The sequence below is a fragment of the Alosa alosa genome, chromosome 5 (genome assembly GCF_017589495.1).
Source record: "Alosa alosa isolate M-15738 ecotype Scorff River chromosome 5, AALO_Geno_1.1, whole genome shotgun sequence".
Classification (NCBI taxonomy): Eukaryota; Metazoa; Chordata; class Actinopteri; order Clupeiformes; family Clupeidae; genus Alosa; species Alosa alosa.
The window spans coordinates 32,500,859-32,516,712 of record NC_063193.1 but is presented as its reverse complement, the minus strand read 5'-3'; the positions used below and the strand labels follow the sequence as shown (position 1 = coordinate 32,516,712).

At 45.5% G+C, this 15,854-nt stretch overlaps 1 protein-coding gene across 4 annotated transcripts in view; it reads right to left on the bottom strand.

Annotated features, from left to right (window-relative positions):
• The window catches only part of LOC125294975 (neuronal calcium sensor 1), a 57,905-nt gene continuing 42,051 nt past the window's right edge, over positions 1-15,854 (bottom strand). For all 4 annotated transcript variants that reach the window (XM_048244073.1, XM_048244074.1, XM_048244072.1 and 1 more), the window contains exons 5-9: positions 5,361-5,439; positions 5,147-5,235; positions 4,676-4,753; positions 1,926-2,045; positions 1-1,398 (exon numbers count right to left, since the gene is read on the bottom strand). In XM_048244073.1, coding sequence (XP_048100030.1) covers positions 1,947-2,045; positions 4,676-4,753; positions 5,147-5,235; positions 5,361-5,439 — 345 coding nt within the window. In that variant the 3' untranslated portion in view covers positions 1-1,398; positions 1,926-1,946. The remainder of the gene's footprint in view (positions 1,399-1,925; positions 2,046-4,675; positions 4,754-5,146; positions 5,236-5,360; positions 5,440-15,854) is intronic.

Genomic DNA, 15,854 nt, shown 5'->3' with positions numbered 1-15,854 from the left:
TTGCGTATGTCAAGGGCTTTTATAAAGACGACGAGCACAGACAACAGGCTGCTTGTTTGTTTCTCAGAGTACACCATACACACATGCTAAATCAGGACAGTGTGTGGCTACAGCGTGTGTGTGTGTGTGTGTGTGTGTGTGTGTGTGTGTGTGTGTGTGTGTGTGTGTGTGTGTGTGTGTGTGTGGGAGAGGGCTACAGCGGGGTCTGTACAGACGAGTCAGTGAGACAGACAGACAGACAGAGATACAGGAGGAAACACATCAGACTGGGAACTGCATACAAGTATTAATCAGTCAACGCATGACCACACTTCCCTTCTCTCTTCATAAGCAATATGAAATAATCACTCGCATTTCTTTTTCTCTTCCACACACACACACACACACACACTTTTGCTAGCAATTAAAAACAAACAAATCAAATAAATTAATGAATACATCAAGCATGTAAACTATTATGTAAGTGCAATCATGACTTCAGCAGAATGGATGCAAAGCAGGACGGCAGGTTTAAATGTCTGCAGAGTATGCACAGGTCATGTCTGAAGTATACTCTATGTCTGAAGTGTGCTCTGCGGAGATGGCACAGGTCATGTCTGAAGTATACTCTATGTCTGAAGTGTGCTCTGCGGAGATGGCACAGGTCATGTCTGAAGTATACTCTATGTCTGAAGTGTGCTCTGTTGGGTACAGGTCATGTCTGAAGTATGCTCTGTTGGGTACAAGTCATGTCTGAAGTATGCTCTGTGGAGATGGCACATATGTACAGGTCATGTCTGAAGTATACTCTGTGGGGTACAGGTCATGTCTGAAGTATACTCTGTGGGGTACAGGTCATGTCTGAAGTATTCTCTGTGAAGTATGCTCTGTGGAGTATGTACAGGCTGAGATGAGTTCTGTCCTCATTCCAGAGTCCGGTCCAGTCGACTGCTCCTCTTCAAGTGTTCTTCAGCAAACAGGAATCCACATTACAGAGCTCCTCAGCGTTCCTCAGTGTAAACAAATTCAGACACACACACACAGACAGACAGACACACACACACACACACATACATACATACACTCAATTTCCCATTCTTTACCTCTTGTTCTACAAACACAAAATGTGTGGTGGATGTACTAGTGTACACACACTCTCTCTCTCTCACACACACACAAACACACACGCAGAGTCCTCTTAACAATATCCAGAATAAACATGGAGTCTGGTCTGGATGCATCCTCCACCTGGTGAAAGTAAATTAGGGCCAAAGTTTGCAGCAGTGACGATGGAGAAGAGGCCAGTCGGGTCGTTTCCCACAATCCCCTGCACTTCCCAGGAGTCCTCTCAGACACGTGGCTCTGTAACACTCCTTTCCACCGTGTGAGAGATGCCACTGGGGCTCACCTCTCACCCATCTGAAAACACACACACACACACATTTTTTAATAACACATATACAGTATATTACCATACACCACAAACACGGAGAGAGAGAGAGAGAGAGAGAGAAAAAACACACACGAAAGCCTGAGCCAAGTCTGCTTACACAGCACATAAGCAGACACGACACAAGCCAACTGCAGCTCATCAGCACATGCCAGAGGTCATCCATGCCTGACCCGTACACCCCGCACACACACACACGTCCTGCACTGGTGTGTGTGTGTGTGGTTGTGAAGACTGGAGAAAGGGGACTGTAATGACACTTGCAGCAGCCGTGAGCCCCCCCTCACACACACACACACTCCCTGGCTGCCAGTGATGAGCAGATGGGAGGTGAATAATTGATAGAGAAGTGAAGGGCACATTGAGTATACACAAAGGCCAGTGCTCTGTGTGTGTGTGTGTGTGTGTGTGTGTGTGTGTGGGCAGTAGAGTCTACACCGTAATCATAGCAAAGACAGAGCTGTGTGTGTGTGTGTGTGTGTGTGTGCATATTCACCTTGGGGCAGTGCTGTGGCATCTACACCAGTCCGTCGTAAAGAGAGAGCGCCTGCACAATGGAGGGATCTGCCTTTGAGCCCTCCTGGAACTCCTGCAGCGTCAGCTTCCCATCTGCGTTCTACAACACACACACACACACACACACACACAGGACATGTCAAGGTCTGATCAGCGAGTAAACACAGAGAAAACACATATCCTGCTTTCTGTGCAGTTATCCACACACACACACACACACACACACACACACACACTTGGCAGTTGAGGGTTATTCTCCCGTCTGAGCAGCAGGGGGAGCTGTCTCTCTCCCTCCTCATCTCTGCGGCTCCTCTGCAGAATCTCCCCTCTCTGCCCTCAACTGACCATGCTTCCATCACAGCGTGCAGGCTGGAGCCTAACCTCCAACCACCCCCCCCCCACAACCCCAAGTGACCTGAACTAAACCTCCCCACACACACCCCCAGCAGCTCAACTGAACTAAACCTCCCCACACACACCCCCAGCCTCTCAACTGAACCGAACGTTCCCCACACACACCCCCAGCCTCTCAACTGAACTAAACCTCCCCACACACACCCCCAGCCTCTCAACTGAACCGAACGTTCCCCACACATGACCTGAGTCAAACCCAGCTCTGATCTTCCTCCTCCTCCACCTCCTCCTGTTCTGTCCAGTTTACTGTAATCTGACCGTGCTGCGCTTCACTTATCACACACACACACACACACACTCAATCCCAAGAGGCTCATAAGGAAGTGCTGTTCCCTCTGGCACTACTGTTATATGGAGAGGTGAGAAACTTGCCAACACACCCCCCCAAAACACACCCATGCGCACACACACATATACACACACACACACACACACACACACACACACACTCCCCTCAGCACAACACTCCCATGCTGCCAGGGGAAATGCCCACGGGCCAGCAGTGTGTGAGAAACCCTCTGATTAACTCACACTGCTCAGTCTAATGCACACAGATACACACTCACAAAGAACAAACACACAAGCACACACACACACAATCACTACTAGTGATGGGATAATAAATGGACTGGAGTGGTGGACAGTGCTAAAGCTCAGGACCCAGTCCCCGAAAGCATCTTAAGCCTAAGTCCCTCTTACGAACGTCTTAAGATTTGCCGACTGTTTCCCGAAACCATCGTAGCTTAAGAGCGTCGTGAAAACACTCTCGTAGATCTACGAGTTCTCCAGAGTACTCGTTACCGGGCGTCTTAACAGTACTTCTCACTGAGGTTTCTATTCTTTATTGTGTTTAGCCTACCTGTGATGAATCAGATTTTAGCGTACAAAATAGCCTACATTTAATGGTCATAATAATGTGATGAAAAGCGGACAAAAATGCAATCAAGTTATGAAACGAGACGTTGCCAGAATAGTTTGACATTATCTTTGCTAAGTGAAGGGCTATATTTTTATTAGGCCTATGAGGTAAAAAAAGAGAACGCAACATGTGGTTTAGTCTGTAGCCTACTGCATAAAATCTAAGCCTACACATTTCCTCTCTTTCTTACTCGACCTCTTTCTTATCTTCAAACGTGTTCTTAAGTGACACCGAAAAAAATGATTGCATGGTGCAACAATCTAATCTTAAAATAATTACAATTATTTATGTCTGTGTGGTATATAACTATACTTGGGATGCTTACATGCAGATGTCAAAGTGTTTCTATTTTCGTATTGATGTGAAATAATGTGTAGATCCGTTTAAATGGTAGGCCTATAGCTGTGACGTGCAGTCACCTGACATCACCGATCAAATCAGAGGATATTTCAGAACTATTAACGTGGACAGCTCCCCTTAAGAGCATCTTAAGAGCAGTGCACGCGTTCACGCCACGAGCATGTTCGGGAAACAGTCGGAAAAACCAAACGAACGATCGTGAAGATGAATTGTAGAAAACCCTCAGAAGACCGTGTCTCCGCTGCTATCGGGAAACTGGGCCCAGGCCTCTACTGCGATGTGTGTGGACTATCCATCATGGTGAAGATGTGTTATATGTGTGTGTGTGTGTGTGTGTGTGTGTGTGTACCTTATCCATCACGGCGAAGATGCAGTATGTGTGTGTGTGCGTGTACCTTGTCCATCATGGCTAAGATGCTGTATGTGTATGTGTGTGTGTGTGTGTGTGTGTGTGTGTGTGTGTGTGTGTGTGTACCTTGTCCATCATGGCTAAGATGATGTATGTGTGTGTGTGTGTGTACCTTGTCCATCATGGCAAAGATGCTGTATGTGTGTGTGTGTGTGTGTGTGTGTGTGTGTGTGTGTGTGTACCTTGTCCATCATGGCTAAGATGAACTATGTGTGTGTGGTGTTGCGACAGACCCCATCCATCATGGCAAAGATGACGTATGTGCGTGTGTGTGTGTGTGTGTGTGTGTGTGTGTGTGTGTGTGTGTGTGCATCTTGTCCATCATGGCAAGACGCTGCTGTGTGTGTAACCCTTATCCACCATGGCATAGCTTAAGATGAAGTATGTGTGTGTGTGTGTGTGTGTGTGTGTGTGTGTGTACCTTGTCCATCATGGCGAAGATAATGTATGTGTGTGTGTGTGTGTGTGTGTTGTGTGTATGTACCTTGTCCATCATGGCGAAGATGCTGTGTGTGTGTGTGTGTGTGTGTGTATGTACCTTGTCCATCATGGCGAAGATGCTGTGTGTGTGTGTGTGTGTGTACCTTGTCCATCATGGCGAAGATGCTGTGTGTGTGTGTGTGTGTACCTTGTCCATCATGGCGAAGATGCGGTCCACGCGTTTCTCTGGTGTGTTTTCCTCCTCTGGCAGCTCCACTGTGTTTCCCTGGAACAGGAAGAACACGCCTGACTTGATATCCACCACCCCACTCACCCCTTTAACCCTGGAGGAGGAGGAGGAAGAGGAGGAAGAGGAGGAGGAAGGAGAGGAGGAGGAAGAGGAGGAGGAGGAAGAGGATGGAGAGGAGGAGGAGAAAGAGGAGGAGGAGGGAGAGAAGGAGGAGGAAGAGGAGGAGGAGGAGGGAGAGGAGGAGGAGGAAGAGGAGGAAGGAGAGGAGGAGGAAGAAGAGGAGGAGGAAGGAGGAGGGAGAGGAGGATGAGGAGGGAGAGGAGGAGGAGGAGGATGGAGAAGAGAAGAAGGAGGAGGAAGAGGAGGAAGAAGAGGAGGAGGACTCAAAGGAGAAAGTGCAGAGAGGAGGAGGATGCTGCTGTTGCTTACCACCATTTGGTAGATGGCATCCACGATGTTCAGCATCTCGTCACGAGTGATGTAGCCGTCATTGTCCAGGTCATACAGTTTAAAAGCCCCTGGACAAAACATACATCAACAGTTAAAGTGTGAGGATCTGGATGTGTGTGTGTGTGTGTGTGTGTGTGTGTTTGTGGTTTGTGTGTGTGTGTATCAGGATGTGTGTGTGTGTGTGTGTGCTAACATCTCAGCTTCTCATCCAGGGTTCCCCGGGACGTGACTGACAGGGCCTGAATAAACTCTGAGAACTCAATACGCCCATCCTGCAGAGAGAGAGAGAGAGGGAGGGAGGTGGAGAGAGAGAAGGAGAGAGAGAGATGGAGAGAAGAAAACAAGAGAGAGAGAGAACTTCTTTATTAAACCGTTATCTGACTTTCTCACATGATTACACTTATGACAGGAGACATGGAGAAAGGGAGAGAAAGTGATATACAGGGAGAGGGAGAGAAAGAGTGATATGCAGGGAGAGAGAGTGATATGCAGGGAGAGAAAGAGTGATATGCAGGAGAGGAGAGAAAGAGTGATATGCAGGAGAGGGAGAGTGATATGCAGGGAGAGGGAGAGTGATATGCATGGAGAGGGAGAGTGATATGCAGGGAGAGGGAGAGTGATATGCAGGAGAGGGAGAGTGATATGCAGAGAGAGAAAGAGTGATATGCAGGGAGAGGGAGAGAAAGAGGATATGCAGGAGAGGAGAAAGAGTGATATGCAGGAGAGGGAGAGTGATATGCAGGAGAGGGAGAGTGATATGCAGGGAGAGGGAGAGTGATATGCATGGAGAGGGAGAGTGATATGCAGGGAGAGGGAGAGAGATATGCATGGAGAGGGAGAGGATATGCAGGAGAGGAGAAAGAGGATATGGAGGAGAGGAGAAAGAGTGATATGGAGGAGAGAAAGAGTGATATGCAGGGAGAGGGAGAGAAAGAGTGATATGCAGGGAGAGGAGAGAGTGATATGCAGGGAGAGGGAGAAAGAGTGATATGCAGGGAGAGGGAGAGTGATATGCAGGAGAGGGAGAGGATATGCAGGAGAGGGAGAGAGGATATGCAGGAGAGGAGAGTGATATGCAGGAGAGGGAGAGTGATATGGAGGGAGAGGGAGAAAGAGTGATATGGAGGGAGAGAAAGAGTGATATGCAGGGAGAGGGAGAGTGATATGCAGAGAGAAAGAGTGATATGGAGGGAGAGAAAGAGTGATATGGAGGGAGAGGGAGAGAAAGAGTGATATGGAGGGAGAAAGAGTGATATGGAGGGAGAGGGAGAGAAAGAGGATATGGAGGAGAGAAAGAGTGATATGCAGGGAGAGAAAGAGTGATATGGAGGAGAGAAAGAGTGATATGAGGAGAGAGAGAGGATATGCAGGAGAGGGAGAGAAAGAGGATAAGGAGGAGAAAGAGGATATGCAGGAGAGAGAAAGAGTGATATGGAGGGAGAGGGAGAGAAAGAGTGATATGCAGGAGAGGGAGAGAAAGAGTGATATGCAGGAGAGGGAGAAAGAGTGATATGGAGGGAGAGGGAGAGAAAGAGTGATATGGAGGGAGAGGGAGAGAAAGAGTGATATGGAGGAGAGAAAGAGAGTGATATGGAGGGAGAGGAGAAAGAGTGATATGGAGGAGAGAGAGAGTGATATGGAGGGAGAGGGAGAGTGATATGCAGGGAGAGGGAGAGTGTTATGCAGGGAAAGGGAGAGTGATATGGAGGGAGAGGGAGAGAAAGAGTGATATGCAGGAGAGGGAGAGAAAGAGTGATATGGAGGGAGAGGGAGAGAAAGAGTGATATGGAAGGAGGGAGAGAAAGAGTGATATGGAGGGAGAGAAAGAGTGATATGGAGGGAGAGGGAGAGAAAGAGTGATATGGAGGGAGAGAAAGAGTGATATGCAGGGAGAGGGAGAGAAAGAGTGATATGGAGAGGGGAGAGAAAGAGTGATATGGAGGAGAGAAGAGTGATATGGAGGGAGAGAGAGAGTGATATGCAGGAGAGGGAGAGAAAGAGTGATATGCAGGGAGAGGGAGAGAAAGAGTGATATGGAGGGAGAAAGTGATATGCAGGGAGAGGGAGAGAAAGAGTGATATGGAGGAGAGGAGAAAGAGGTGATATGGAGGAGAGAAGAGTGATATGCAGGAGAGGAGAAAGAGGTGATATGGAGGGAGAGGGAGAGAAAGAGTGATATGGAGGAGAGGGAGAGAAAGAGAGTGATATGCAGAGAGAGGGAGAGAAAGAGTGATATGGAGGGAGAGAAAGAGTGATATGGAGGGAGAGGGAGAGAAAGAGTGATATGGAGGGAGAGGGAGAGAGATGAGGAAAAGGAAGAAGGGAAATAGAAGTAGGGATGCACGATATATCTGTTGCACAAGATATTATTAATATAAGTTATAACATTAAAATATTATTATCGTTTAATAGTAGAACGCCGATAATTTGCGCTTGATATTTTTAAAGCCCAAATTTAACTAGGCGTATGCCCAGCTGTTCGACTCACTTGAGCTTGGTTGTATTTCACCATTCGAACAAGATCTGTGGATCTGCATTGAAACTGTGCATCCCAAAATCCTCTTGTGAATGATCCTCCATTTAACCTAAGCAGAGTGGAGCTCAGCCTACCTAGAGCCGTCTTGTACTGGTGTGTTTGCACTTTACCGCGCTAGTCGGGGAAACAAACAAACTCTTTGGTGGGACGAGTAGATAAGTTGTTCGAAGTTATATTTTAGTATTATATTTGCATTTAAGTTTAAACTTTGGTTTTGTATTATTACGAAATATGCTAACCATTCTTGCTTCAGTTCAGACAGGTCATCATTATAAGAAGTTATTAAAACCTTGAGGGGCTAAACACTTTCATTTCTGCTGCACTAAGTCAAGTGTAAAATCCCACGACTTTTCTCTGACTTTCCCTGACAAGACAAAAAAAATATAATTTCCATGACTTACTTTAGTATTTACTAATGTATAGCATTCAAGATTTTTTTTACTTTTTAGAGTGGGAGATGAATAAATGGCCATTGAATAAACAAAGTTGGGATACTCAAGGAATATTTGTATTAATTTATTTTGGCAAGTAAATTTTAAACTGCTACAACAAAATTCCCTGATATTCCATGACTTTGACCCAAACATGGTAAAATTCCCTGACTTTCCATGTCTGGAATAGACTCTCCAAAATTCCATGATATTCCAGAAATTCCATGACCCGTGGGAACCCTGAAGACAGATCCATTTGATTACTTTCGTTAGTTTGGGTGTAAAGGGCGTGTTTGTGTGTGTGAGAGGGAGGGAGAGATGTGAGAGAGAGGGAGATAGGGGTGTGTGTGTGTGTGTGTGTGTGTGTGCGTGTGAGAGAGAGAGAGAAGTAGAGGGAGTTTGCTGTGGACCATTGGATGAGGCTAACAGGCTGAAATAAATCTGAGTGGTTAGGAGGAAAACTGAGACCCAGAACCCAATTGTAGAACTCCAGGAGGAATAGAATAGGACACCAGAACTGGCTGGGCCTCACCGAAGTGTCTCAGTCAGACAGGGCAGACAGAGGAGACACACACACACAATAGATGACTCAACAGACAGGGATTAAAGTGAAAAAAAAATCGTTTAAAGAAAAAAAAAATCATTTTTCAGGCCATCCGTCATCGTAGTTCATTCTACCTATAGAGATAGCACCCCTTTGCAGTAGAAGTGACCTATTGGTTTTAAATGTACAAAAAGATGCAAACAGCAAAGTAAAGGGAGTATTAACCTTATTCACCTGCGGCCATTGTTTAAACCAAAACGAGGCTACAGGGGACACTTCCTATATAATTAATGCCACCTACAGGTGAATGCATAGAACATAACAATCCTATGGTTTGTGTACCCATGTGAATAAGGTGTGAATAAGGCCCGATTGAGGGTGTTCTTGATTGAGATGGAATTTTCCTGATGAACAAAACAATATTTCAGTACCATCCCTGACCATTGCTGATTAGCCATTGCTGTTCTTTTCTACTGCAGCAATATTGTAGAAAGGCTTTAACTTACACTCTTATTTTCTTACTTCAGGCCAAAAGTGTTTTAAAGGGAGATTTTTTTTTTTTTCTTGTTAATATGCAATTCAACACCAAGTAAAATCTATAAAATCAAGTTGGCAAGACTTCCCATTTCCTCATCAAAGTAATGAATCAGAACATTCTAGATATTGTTCATATTTCCATTTGTTGCCTCATCCGCATTTAATGAAAACATGGTAATTTTGAGTTTTACAGACAACTCAGTTTTCCAATGAGCAGCAATACTGTGTGTGCTCATTCAGGGCGTTCTAGGGCATGGGCCCACAGGGCCCTGGCCCCACCTGAAATCTCATTGGCCCCTGAATGGCCCCTGTACCGTTAATCTTCAATAAGTGTCAAACTTGTTGAGAGCGATGATCAGAGATGCAACTCCATTCCCAAACAACTGGTGGCAGTAATGCACCTTTTGATGCTTGAAAGCTTAAGCACACAGCAAACTGCTTAGGTCTGTGCACGAAGAAAAGAATACATTTGGCTAACCAGAAAAGTATCAGCTAACGTGAAGAACTGATCAATGGTGTTTCATCCTCCACAGAAGTTTCTTGGTGAGTCACAAATCTCTATGTTGGTTATCATTAATATTTAAAATATGTGAAAAGGACGTTTATTTGTTGCTGTTAGGTTTGTCAATTATGAAGCAGCAGCAAGCTGCTAACGTTAACTTAGTCAGTGAACTGTTACTTAATGTTAGGTTACTTGAGTTCAGGTTTGAATTCATTGTTAGCATGCTGATAAATTTTATGCATGGAAAGGTAATGTATGAAGTGTTTGAAATGGTGTTATATGAAATGTCACTGCAGAGAAATGGACATCCTGTTTGTTTGGGGTCCAACATTAATAGTATTACATGTGCCAGTGCGCCTTACCAAATGTAAGGAAAGTTCAATTTTTTCGCTTGAGGAACAAGTTTAGCAGCTGCTAACATTAACCTTAAATCTCATGAGAATGCAGGCCTAATTGAGGTGTAACGTTAGCTAACACTACGTTTTTGTAGAGTTAATGTGAGCTATCATTTCATCATATCAGCTATCAAGTTATTAACCACTATTCTGAGTTTATTTGATTCATGGGCTTCGCATGAATTCTGTCTGAAAGTGTTAGGACAAGGAGAGTTTCATTGAGATAAATTGGTTACATTTTCTACCCTATTCACTCAAGCTTTATATGATTTTTTTTTATAATAATAACTGGTTTTACAGTTGCTAGACGACATGCTGAATACAAGTATGGATTTTGTGACACGCATTAGTGTTTCACCTACAGACTGGGATGGCGCAGGCTGAGATTGGAGCTGGTGACTTCAACCCACAATCTTCAGAACCACCAGTCACCAAGCATAGCTGCTCCAAATGGTACAATGCTATTTCCTATTGCCACTACAGTGAGCATATTTTGTCATTCATTTTAGAAACACCATGTTGACAGTGCTGTTTAGACTCTATGGGCTAAGCCCCGAATGTTTTCAACTGCTGACGCCGCCCCTGCTTCTAGCAATCAGTAAGCTCACGTCATGTTTGCTTGTCAAGTGCTCACCAGAAATGAACATTGCATGACACTTCTCTGACTTCTCTGCGATCCACAACAGCTTCTCTTCAAGTTGTTTGGTTTTTCGGTTTTTCAATATTTATTTTAACTAATCAAATGGCCTTACATCCTCATATGCACATCTCATTTCCAAATAATAGCCTACAGAACGGACACAAGTTACTCTCCTTCTTAAAGTGAAAGGCCCCTAGACTTACACACCACTAATATAATGTAATCATGACATTAAAGGTAGGTGTTAAAAGGTAAAAAAGTTGACAGTGGGTTATGAAAGTTAATAACAATTAAGTTACTCAAACTTGTTTCATGTTCTTCTCTCCAGACATTTCCCATTATAGAGCAGATGGTTCTGTGCAACCTCTCTTAAAGGTATTCCGCAAGATACAACATGGAAATAGGAAGAGGCCACTCAATGACTTCTGATACAAAGGCTTCAAATGGTAGGAATATTCCATCTTTAGTGTTTTGCTACCCCTTCCGTATTTTTTTCGCTTTCAAATGACCCATCGTCAGTCTTCAAATCAGAATCAGGCTTTTCTAACTGGAAGCAAGACGGTGGCTTCAAAGACCATTCCAAATCAGACCATTATATTTGTTGGAAAAAGTTTGTCATGTTTTCAACATGTATGCAAACTGGCATTATAAATAAATAGGGACATTTGACATTTAGGACATTTGTTAAGATTTAGATCAGCTTTTTAGTTTTTTAGCAAACGTATTTGAACAAGGTGAGACTGGTGAAATATATGCATCTTACTGCTGTGGTGTAGTCTAGTTAGCTGTAGTGGGTATACTGTGATCAACCCCAAATGTTAATACCTATCCTTGCCTATTTTAAGTGGGTATACTGAGATGGTGATGCTTTTTAAGTGGGTATACTGCATAGTCCTGCATATCACGTAGACTACACCACTGCCATACTGAACAAGGAATTTTCTGTGCATGGATGTTGACCGGTTTTTCGCCCCTCAGTGTATGATGTGGCCCCTTTGTGGCCCCTGTCTCAGAAAAATCCTAGAACCGCCACTGGTGCTCATGCAGGAGGTCTGCGCATTTGATAACGACAATCTGGAGAGGGTGCTTTTGTCTTCAGCAACAGATTGTATAAGGTTGACAAGAGGTTGCGATATGGTGAGGGACAGGTCGTGTTGTTAGCTATGAAAGAACATCGCGAGCCTACTTTCTGGCGCCAAAAACGGTCAGCCATAGATAAACGTAGCCTACCTCTGTCGTGGTGGCTAGTTGCACCAGGTAGGGAAGATGTCCTGAAGTGCACAAACGTTAACCTTATGGCGGTCTTCTGATTGGTGGCATGCTAAAACGTTTTCTTGCAGCAAACCACGCAAAAGCAAACCTCTGGCACTTTAATTTCTTTACACCATGGCTTGTTAGTTCTCCCCATTTCCAACAGCCACCCATCCCCATTTATTTTTTAACTTTGACACCTGTGCCTTTAGCAACAACGCATCCATGACAGCTAGTGGCCTTGCCAAATAGACGCACACAAATCATGACGCTAATATGCAAGGTTCTGGTAGGCCTATACAGGTTATGGTTTTGTGCTATAAATTAATAATAGCAAAGTTTTTTAGGTTGACTATTTTAATTGCATGGTTATTTTTTGTCAACATACAATCACAACCTACTGTCGTTAAAAGTGAGGCCTAAGCAAAATAGGCTACAAGGCTGTCTGTGCGTCACAAACACGACTGACCCCCTTACTCATGCCTATAATAATATTGTCATCATCGCGCAACAGCAACTCTACACCTTCCTCCTCCTCTTCCTCCTCTCAGCACTCTACACCTTCCTCCTCTTCCTCCTCCTCTTAGCACTCTACACCTTCCTCCTCCTCCTTCTCTTCCTCCTCCTCTCAGCACTCTACACCTTCCTCCTCTTCCTCCTCCTCTTCCTCCTCTCAGCACTCTACACCTTCCTCCTCTTCCTCCTCCTCTTAGCACTCTACACCTTCCTCCTCCTCCTTCTCTTCCTCCTCCTCTTCCTCTTCTCAGCACTCAGCCCCACTGAGGGTCTGAACAGCTGCTCTCACTGCTGGAGAAATGAAATCACCTATGCCCCAAGTCATCACACACACACACACACAACTGCTCCTTCATGTCCAGCAACACCCTGAAGCCCTGAAGTATTTCAGGCTGCCTGAGCCTTACCTCTGAACACACGCTGTGCTGCTGATCTCAGATCCTCCAGACACACACACACACACACACACACACACTGTGCTGTCTGCTCTCAGATCCTCCAGACACACACACACACACACACACACACACACACACGCTGTGCTGCTGATCTCAGATCCTCCAGACACACACACACACACACACACACACGCTGTGGTGTCTGCTCTCAGATCCTCCAGACACACACACACGCGCACTACCACTGGTTGTCACTGGTGGGCAGTGTGGAGCGCAGCCCCTGTGTGCCACACCTTCCTTTGACATTCTGGATCCAAGGCTTGTCATCGTGTTTCTAACATTAGAACAACTAAATATACACTCTACAGTCTGTGGTAGCCTAGCAACAAACATCCTTTACTTACTGGCTTTAGTTACTGGGTTACTAACGGCAACTATCTCTCCACCTCACCCCCCTTCTCTCCCAATTTTGCTTTTTTATTCCTCTTCATTTCCACAGATATCTTGACGAATCCGAGATCAATGTGTTGACTATTGCAATAATACTAATGGCTGTAGCGTGATGGTTATTGAGTGCAAAGTATTGTGTGTTATTAGTGTGTTACTCTGAAGAGAGGAGGTGAGAGAGGAGAGGAGGAGAGAGGAGGAGGAGAGAGGAGAAGGAAAGAGACAAGAGGAGGAGAGAGAGGAGGTGAGGGAGGAGGAGAGAGAGGAGGTGAGGGAGGAGGTGAGGAGGAGGGAGGAGGGAGGTGAGAGGTGAGGATGTGAGGAGGAGGAGGAGGAGGAGGAGAGAGGAGGTGAGGGTGTGAGGAAGAGGTGAGGGGGTGAGGGAGGAGGAGGAGAGAGGAGGTGAGGGTGTGAGGAAGAGGTGAGGGGGTGAGGAGGAGGAGGAGAGAGGAGGTGAGGGGGTGAGGGAGGAGGAGGTGAGGTGGTGAGGGAGGAGAGAGGAGGTGAGGGGGTGAGGGAGGAGAGAGGAGGTGAGGGGTGAGGAGGAGAGGGGGTGAGGGGTGAGGAGGAGAGAGGAGGTGAGGGTGTGAGGAGGAGGAGGTGAGGGTGTGAGGAGGAGAGTTGCATAAAGACTGGTTTGGCTTCAGTAGTAATGACAGAGCAGCTTGGTGGAGCTGCTCATAAATAAAGTAGACATGTCTGTGTGTGTTTGTGTGTTTGTTAGGGCTTTCAGACATACGTGTAAGACCGGAGGTCCTGCGGATGTTAAACGGTGGGGCCGTATATCTGAACGACATAACCGGTCATATGGAAGTCCGAATTTAGCCGGCTGTTCTACTACTCCCCTCCTAGTATTTCCTCTGGACATTATGTAAATGTGCTGTGTCTGAACGAGGAGTAGAACATGCAGTTAAAATTCACACCTAGTGAGAGGGCGTGTCGGTGACGTTTCTTTCGTGCGTCCAGGTGGCGGGGGCATGATGGAGTGGCATAGTGCTGTCCAGAAATTCTCCAACCTGGAAAGACGCAGACATTATAAAGCTACTGCATGCCCATGAGGGCAGACAGAGTTGTGATAAAACACATGAAGGGAACAGCAAGAGACACGTTGATGTACAACCGCATCGCAAGGCCAAAGGAATTCAAAAGACCAAATCATCCTAAGCAGAAGGCGCTGAAAAGGCAGTTGCCTACAATGACGTCGTTGACAACAATATCAGGAGTATTTAATAAATTGTTAGCCAACACGGTCGGTTTTCTGTTCATTGATAGCGTTCTCATGACTTCACTGCTGAGCCCGATATTTGTTGAGAATGAATATGCCTAGAAAATGAAAATGAAGAAAACCCAACTTTGTTCCAAGCTCCTTATGGAAATGCACATGGGGAGAGGATGCTTTTGGAAAAATAAACCAAGAAAAAACGAACCACTTCACTGTTATGTTAGTATTTTGTTTGTTGTTTAAAAACATTGTATATGATGGCCTTGAAGTCTTGAGTTAGCCTACTGAATTGGCTGGTACCATAAACCCTACAAGTTTGTGCAACGCAAACCAGATTTGGGTTCCATAGCCAAGTAATTCTGCTACAGAACGTTAAAAACAGATAAATGTGTTTTGAAGCACACATAAAAATACTGTAGGTCAGCTTCAAGTATGCGCACTTACGTGACTAGTATTAGCCTACGCACAATAGATTTTTCTTCTTTAGCCTACATAGCCTAATGCATACATTTTGTAAACAAAAACAGAAGCTGTGACAGCGGCGGCATATATTCTGCGCCATATCTCGCCTCTTGCGAACTCTGCGAGCCCCCACCCCTCACTCGACAACCACACGGAGATTCTGTAATGTGCGTGTATGTCGTTCACACATAGGTCCGTATAAGGTCAGTATAAGGTCCCCAGGTTAGCATCATATCTGAATCATCCGAAGGGTAGGAGCTCCGTTTGATAAACCTCCGCATACACTCCGCAGGTTATATCTGAAAGCCCTTTGTGTGTTTATGTGTGTGTGTGTGTGTGTGTGTGGATGGTGGAAAGGGTGCGTGTGCTTGTGGTCTCTGGGGCCATCTTAATCACCTCCATTGATCAGCAAGATAACAGCCTCTTTAGTGAATAATTACTGACTAGAGCAGCCATCAACAAAACACATTTCAAACACAGCCCATTTACTGCACTAAACTCCTAATGGCCTACATGTGCGCTCGCGCTCGCTCTCGCTCTCTCTCTCTCTGGGTGTTTGAGGTTCTGCCCATCACTGGCCCACTAGAGACCAGCCTGTGAGAGTGTGGTGACCCCTACACACACTGATAGGAAAGCGGTGACCCCTACACACACTGATAGGAAAGCTGTGACCTCTACACACACTCATGTTTGATGAGACCCCTACACACACGCGTGTGTGTTGAATCCTCTACATATACTTGTGTTAAACTGGCCCCTACACACACTCATGTCTGATGAGACCTCTACACACACGCGTGTGTGGA